Raw genomic sequence first — 7762 nt, forward strand, 5'->3', positions numbered from 1 at the left:
GTCAGAACAAAGCAGTGATGTGCTAGGAATTCAGGATTTTCTTATGCCCAGAAGTTTCCTATAGACTGGAGATAAACACAAGCCCCATCTCCCACACAAAAAGGAATAGTGTTCAAACCTAGAGTAACACAGCACTAATAACTAATGATGCCAAAGCCTCTAGATTTAAGAATTCCTTAAAGCAATCTCAAAGAAAAGAAAGGGAAAGAAAACCTGTGGAGTCAGTCAACACATTTTTCAATCCAATTATATAGTAAATGCACTGGCAGGCAAGGCCTCAGTTCCAAAATGGTGAGGACGAAGAAGGATGGTGCAAAATGCTTTCATACATTTAAACATTCTTAGGATATAAGAGAGCAGGCAACTTAGAAAACATTCCTTGTAAGCTGTGTGGGATCAGCGCAGTTTTCTGCAGGCTCTGCTTCGTCCTACAGCTCAGTTTTGCCTGTTTGGGCAGGACTGGTGTTACCGCTGCCTTCTCCAGCGTTGCTCTTGTCTGCTGGCTTGAAAGATAACGAAGCAGAGTTTGTGCAGTACCGTTTGCCAGTTGGGCGAGGTCCATCGTCAAAAATATGCCCCAGGTGAGCACCACACTGAAACAAAATACAATAGAGTATCACTGTGTCTCTGTGTAGCTTAATGGCATCACCGTGGTGTTAAGCAATGACTAGCAGCTGCTCCCAAGGAAGCACATCGGTGCGGACGTCACCCTTTCAAGTGAGATTTACAACCTACATTTATTTGAAGGGGTGATCCAGGAAGATGATCTTCTGAGATATCACGGGCACCCAAGACTTCCAGCCCAAATTTCCTGGGTGTTTCCCATCATGCCACTGCGTATGTTTGGTTGGGCCACTATTTCTGAGAAGCCGCCTGTCTCTGTAATCATCTCGTGGCAGGAGCTCAGGTAAAAACACAGTGGTAAGGGCAACATTGCCAACCTTTCACCTACTGCTGTAAGGATAGCTGTGTTAGAAAGGGGCAGCCTCAGCTCTGGGCCTTCCTCAGCCTGCAGCCATGTGCTACGCCCCTCGGTAAGAAAACACTAAACCCCTTGGTGATCCTGGCAAGGATCTAAAGCACTGAAGATATTCTTTGGAGTATGCCCTCATGCTCTTTTTTTTTTTTTTTTCTTTCCACAGCCTGGCACTCTCCTGAGCATCGGGGTCCTTCTGGGTGCACGTCTGGTTCCTTGCCCCTGGAAGGGATGGACTTCATCCACTACTCATCTCATACTACTTTCTGTAATACACAGAAGGCCTGTAGTGAAGATATGCAAAATATTTCTGAATGCATAATCCTTAGCTGGGAGTAATTATAAATAGTAATGATGCTGAATTTGCTTTTTGTAAGGAATATGAAACTACAGATGATCTGTTGACACTTCTGTTCAGTACGAATCAGCCCCAGATCGTTCTGTATGAATACCCCTCGCAGAGGTATTCAGGGTGAACACTACTATTCCTGTCTGTAAGAAAGGTAACAATCCCTTGCTTTACAGAAGAGTACAATATTTTGAAGAATCTGATCCAGCTGATCCTTATTCAAAAATTAGGATTACTATCACTGCACATTACGGCTGACAACTTATCTGGATAATAAGAACTTCTTGTAATTAGTCACTTAAATTACACAAGTTCATTTCTACTGACTGCCACAAGAAATAAAAACATAAAACATTGCACTGGAGAAATACTTCTCTTGAACAGGAAAGTCATGCTGCTTTACCAAAGAGTCTTGGCCTTTCAAGTCAATAGCTGGTCTCAGTGAGGGCCGGAATGATGTAACTGAGATCACAGAGCTGCTCGTGGGCTCGCAGTCAGACAGCAAAAATTAAACACTGAAAATTATTCTTAAGATTTAATTAATTCATAGTATCCCAAATACAGAGAGGCAATACTGATTATTCCGAACTGTGAATGAGTTAGTGATGGCAAATCTCTACCCTGCAGTTAATGTGCTGCTAATGTTCTCCTGCTGTTACAGCCTTTAATTCACCTTAGCAGTAGGAAGTGTATCTTTAGAAGCAGGTAAAGTCTTGGCTTCAGATTAAACTCTCTCAACAGGCTGAAAAGCTGGGGGAGGCTCTCACGCCAGTGAGGAGGGACAGAAACTCTTCTCATTTAATGACAGCTGAAACAATAATCCTCACCGCCTCCGAGAGCAGGGCAACTAGGCATGTGAAGCTTCAGCGCTCCTGGCCATCGGTCCCACCCGCACAGCCACAATCCCAGGGCAGGGGAGTGTGGCAGGAGCTCTTCTGCTCCTGGAGAAGTGTTGCTGAAACAGCCACGGCAGTCCAGCAAGGACCTCAATAACAAACGAGAGTGCTTCTAGCCCATGGTATCAGACTGGGGACAGACTTTTTAGCAGGGCCTGTAGCAAGAGGACAAGGTGTAACAGTTTTAAACTAAAAGAGGGCAGATTTCAGCTAGATAAAAGGAGAGATTTTTCACAATGAGGGTGGTGAAACACTGGAAGAGGTTGCCCAGAGAGGTGGCAGATGTCCCATCCCTGGAAACATTCCAGGTCAGGTTGGATGGGGCTCTGAGCAACCTGATCTAGTTGCAGATGTCCATGCTCATTGCAGGGCGGGTCGAGTAGATGATCTTAAAAAGTCCCTTTCAACCCAAAGATTCTATGATTCTGTGATCAGCAGGATGAGCTCCCAGAGGCAATGGGATGACTTTGGGTTAAGCAGCAGCTGCTCAGCTTCGTAAGGAAGACACAACATGGCAAATAAGGAAAAGGCAAAGGAAAGTTGCATGGGAACTAGAGAAGACAAAGCTTCAGGTCTTGTTCCTGAAAGACTGCTGTCTTGCCACCCTTTCCTTCATTCTCCACTGCTTATTTTATTTCATTTTCCTTTAGATCCCAGGCCTTTTTTAGGCAGTTTGGGCAGAAAACCTGAGCTGTTTCTCAGAGTGGGGTCTCTTACAATGAGTCATTTCACCTGATTATAAAGCTTTTCCATACCATGGGAAAAAAAATTCTCAAAAAACTTAAGTGTCCCAGAGAGAGTATTTTTCTAAATGCTCAGCATCCTAATTAAATCATCTCATCTCAACTAAGAATGCTTCAAAACCTCCTGGCTAGAAGTGTTAAACAGATCTTTTCCAGATTAACATTTAACCAAAGGTAAATCATTCCCTCTTCACTGGACAGAAACAGAACAAGAGAAACTGTAGAGAGGAATGGTCTGCAGGAGTAATATACTCACATACAGACTACAAAGACAATCTATCAAAAAGGTTTACCGCGCAAAACCTGAGAAGCTGTGTGAGAGTCCAAGGTAGTCTCATTACACCTTCTTGTGATGGCAGAATCACACCAGGATTGGATTACTGCAAAATTTGTTACCTTTTGAGATTACCCCTCACCAAAAATTTATGTGGCGATTCTCTCCGTAGAGGACTCTATAACTCATCTGCCCTGAGAAGAAATGTAATTCAATCCTTTGTATCACAGTGTAAGAAACCTGGCCCTCAGCTGAGAGTACAAAGGATGAATTGATTTTACTGTCCTTTGCACACATAATAGGTGCCGACCATTTTCTTAGGATGCATATACGTGTCTGCAAAGCCTCCCAAAAAGAAACAATAATCTGTTGCAGCCTTGCACATAAATATATTGGGCAGAACGCACTGGGACAGCGAAACGGTTAGAGTAAAGCATTTGAAGTATGTGTTTGGGAGCAGGAAAGGGGGGGTCACTGTTAACTGTCAGTATGCTTGGATCTCCCAAACCTCCTGGTTCTAATATGCTGCTGGGAGGCATGGAAAGCAGCTTGCAGTCAGCTGCTGTAGCCAAGTCCAAGCTATCAGTGTGCAAACAGTACTTCTGTGACTACAGAATTTTATTGATTTGTACAGGTACAAATAACAGCTAGGGATACCTCAGGGGAAGGGACTCTCACACAGGACAGAGAAGAAAAAGAGATATGCAACCAGTTTTACAGTACTCCTCAAATGCATTTGTAATTAACGTCTACCTGTCACTAATCATTGACCTTTTAAATACATCCAGAGTGATGTGTTTCCAAAAAACTGTAGAAGTTATTTCTAGATAATCCTATGGATGTCTTTGATTAATATTACAGCAGTTTTCCCCCAGTGTTTGCTTGCTATAATGGAGAACATTAAAAGAGAAGTTTTTTATCCTCTCAGACAGGTGGAAGGACTTTTAAAGAAAAATCAACTACTTTTTCATCTGCAAAAGATTAATAAGGTTTTGGGTATGGGTGAGGGTATTTCCCTCCAGTTCTACCAAGACCTGCCATACCAATTCCACTGCTTTCCAGGCTATATTAAAACTGCGTTTTTTTGCAGCTGCATGTGTAATTCACATTCCTAGGGCTGCGAAGAGGGGAGGAAATGGTTTTGTTATGGATACACAATGCGGCGGTATTAACTGTGCTGAGCGGTGGCTGCAAAGATGCTCACCACTCCTCAAGCTATTTTCCTGTGTGACTTGATCATCTGTGGGCTTATTGCCCCAGGAAGTTGGGTAGCTGGTAGGAAGTTGCCATTGGATTATATATCAACCTTGGTCATATTTTTTTCTTAATGCTTCAAATTTAGGTTTTGGTTTTGCTTTAATTTTATGGTGTCTGCGTGTGACTGCTGCTAATACTGCTAGTCTCAGGTCTGCTAATGCTATTTTGTTTGGCAACAGGTAAACGACATTCCCAGACTCCTTGGCCTGACCACAGGCTGCCTTGGGCTTCTCTCAGGTGAAACCAGGAGCTCTGGCTATCTCTTGAAGGGTGTCAGCAAATACAGGCTCAGCAGGTTGGCAGTGCGCTGATTTTAGCACTGTTCAGACCTACTAAGCAGAGCTGAAGAGAGTGGGTTGCATTTTTGATTATGTCAGTAATCACTGGTGAAGCACGAGATTCTCAGTCTGCAGTTCTATTGCTAGGGAACTTAGGGAAATGGATGTTCCCAAAAAGTGTTAAATGGATCTTCTAAAGCATATAATCAATGTAAAAGCTACAGAATTTGTAGTACCCATGACATACTAGCAGACACACTGATTTGGCCATTAACATGTTGGGCCAAACCCTCTACCCAGACTGAAGTTAATGGATTGTCCATAAAGACAATCTTGCCTCTTTTTGAGAAGCTTCATAACTCACTCTGAACATTTATATATGAGGACTGACTGACTAGTAAGGATGCATATCATCAGGGATTATATCAGTTATCCCTCCACCAATACTGTCTGGAAAGAGAACAGCAAATTACCACTGCCCAAATGAAGATGCTCCTTCTCTCAGGAGGAGTTTGAGCCCATGGACCTAGAGAACTGCAAGCTGCTGGGTACATCTGCTGAATGCCAATGCAGCAGCTTCTCCCTTTGCTAGGTAATGATTATGCCATTCCCTTCACAGAGAGGAGGGCAGCACAAAGGATGAGAGAAAGTAGAACAAGACAGATAACGGAAAATTTGGGCATGTTTTGAATGACTACTGGCTTCATTATTACGGCAGATGGGATTGTTTGAGGCAGCCGTTAGGACTGCGCTGGGAATGAATGTTGGGAATGAGTTAGCACGGCTGCACAGTAATGCACAGTGATGGAATCAGCACACAGACAGTCGCTCCACTGCTTTCAACTTCCCTCTCAGCTGCTCACGTGTGGAGTCAGTCGGCCAGGCTCAGAGGCTCAGGAGATCCTTTGAAGGGACCCTCTTCAGGAAGACAATTTTTGTAGACTCAGCACCGAGTCCAACCATTTACATCTGCTCTGTTAAATCTCACACGAGACAACGATGTGCATTCCAACGAGCCCTTTGTGCCTTCAGCTCGTTCCACCCAGCTGTTATACCTACAGCCCATTGTGCTCTCTCACAATGATTATTATTTAATGGAACTGAAAGGTTTGCAAATCTTAGGGAAAGTACAGCATGCTGTAATGATTTTTGCAGCCTTTGCCATCGGAATGGTCTGTGTGTGCTATAAACTAACCTGACTGCAGGATATTTCAATCCGATGCATCCCGTAGGAGAAATCATCGTTGAAAGTAATTGCATCAGGACTGATCACATCATAGAAGGAAGGCCAACCTGGAAAAGAGTAACAAGATAAGTAAGAAAAGAGGGCGTCTTTGTGGGAGATGGCATTGTAAAAAGCAAGACAGAATCACACTTTGAAAAATGTTTCTCTCACTCCAGAGCCTGAAAATAACTGAAATTGAGATTTTGGATCCTAAATCACTTAGGTACTTTGGAAAATTTCCCCCCTAAATACAAAGTTGTTTACAGGCAAGGACTAAGGTTCCACTAGCTGCCCATCTTCTAGCTCAACAGAGATTCCTGCACTCCATTGTAAGCAGAGGTAGCAGTTTAGCTCAGGCACAAAAGTGGTTGCTCAGGTAAGCCAGATTGAGCCTCACCATCGGTTTAAAAACCCACAAATTCTACCCTGAAGACAAAAAGCATGACTTCATGGAACACAAGTGGTTTTTCTTTTGCAGTGTGAAGGTACTTCAAGAAAGAGTTGGTAAGTTGGAATTCAAAGGCCCAAAACCTGTCTTAACTTTTGCCTTCACCAAGGCGTGGTCACACCCAGAAGGATGTGCTCAGACACTGAACCACCACACATTAGAAGCAGTGAGGTGACTACTATTGTATCTAATTTCAAAACAGTAATGAGTGTTTTAGGTCAGCCATGGACAGATGGAGTCATAACTATGCCTATATTAAATATTAGTAGATGGTCTGCATGTGGTCTACATCCAGGACAAAACAATTGCACTCATGAACACATATGCTCAACATAGCTGCTAGCTGACCACTGAGCAGCAAGACCCGACACCAAATGGTGATGAGGTGTACACCTGATCTATCACTAAAGGACACTTAACATCTAAATAATGACCTTCCACTCTTTAACTACTCCAAGTTAAGTCTCCCTCTCTCCACAACACAGGTAAAAAACAACGCAGGTCTATTCAGTCTCCCAGTAGACACCCATTAAACAGCTGTAACTTTTCAGCCACCCCTTAAAAACCTGTCATCATATGCTCCATTTCCTGAAGCTGGGTTCCCACATAAGAACCTGACAGGCTTTAAGGTCATGTCAACATCTACCAGTGCCCATCTGAAATCCCACTGGCTATCTGTCCTTCTCATTCAGTCTCTTGCCAAATATAACATGCACAGGCAGCTCTTGCTCTCTGTGTATTACACACATGCCCAGGTATAAAAAGCTTCCTTGTTTCTTCTTCTAATATCTGTTAAGCATTTGCTACTGATGATTTCATAAAATGACTTGCAATAAGCTATTAAGAAACACAGCAGCAGCTATGAATCACTGCATGCAGATGAATAAAGGATGTATACAGCTTCCCCTAAGTAAAGAGAGTAAAATTTCCTATGCAGTAAAAGGAGGTGTGGAAGCTATCAAGTTTTCTGAATGTGGGTAAAGGAAGTGTGTAAACTGGAAAAAAAATCCGTATATCTTCAGTTGTATCTTAAACCATTAAATATGCAAGAATATTTACTAGGATGCAAGGATAACAGGCATAAATTTTTAAGAAATGCCCAGAAATGCATTTCCCTCCCTTTTTGCAACACCCATATAGTAGCACACCTAAGCCTGCAACCTGAAGTCATTGCAAGCGCCAAGTCCTATGCTCCCAAGGTGCCTACTACCATCACAAGTGTTTCCACCCCAAAACTTACTGCAGAGAGTAATTTTTTTTCCGCAAAAGTATTGCAAATGGAAGAGTTAAAGACAGCAGATAGACTAAGGAGCAAG

The 7762-nt window shown here is 43.0% G+C and overlaps 1 protein-coding gene across 1 annotated transcript in view; it reads right to left on the bottom strand.

Annotated features, from left to right (window-relative positions):
• Nucleotides 1-428: 428 nt before the first annotated feature.
• MSRB3 (methionine sulfoxide reductase B3) overlaps nt 429-7762 on the bottom strand; it is a gene marked incomplete at its 5' end in the record, with an annotated part of 48301 nt that continues 40967 nt past the window's right edge. The window contains 2 exons of the mRNA XM_010287384.1: nt 429-593; nt 5969-6066. Coding sequence (XP_010285686.1) covers nt 429-593; nt 5969-6066 — 263 coding nt within the window. The remainder of the gene's footprint in view (nt 594-5968; nt 6067-7762) is intronic.

Source organism: Phaethon lepturus, unplaced genomic scaffold, assembly GCF_000687285.1.
Source record: "Phaethon lepturus isolate BGI_N335 unplaced genomic scaffold, ASM68728v1 scaffold21205, whole genome shotgun sequence".
In the NCBI taxonomy this organism is placed as follows: domain Eukaryota; kingdom Metazoa; phylum Chordata; class Aves; order Phaethontiformes; family Phaethontidae; genus Phaethon; species Phaethon lepturus.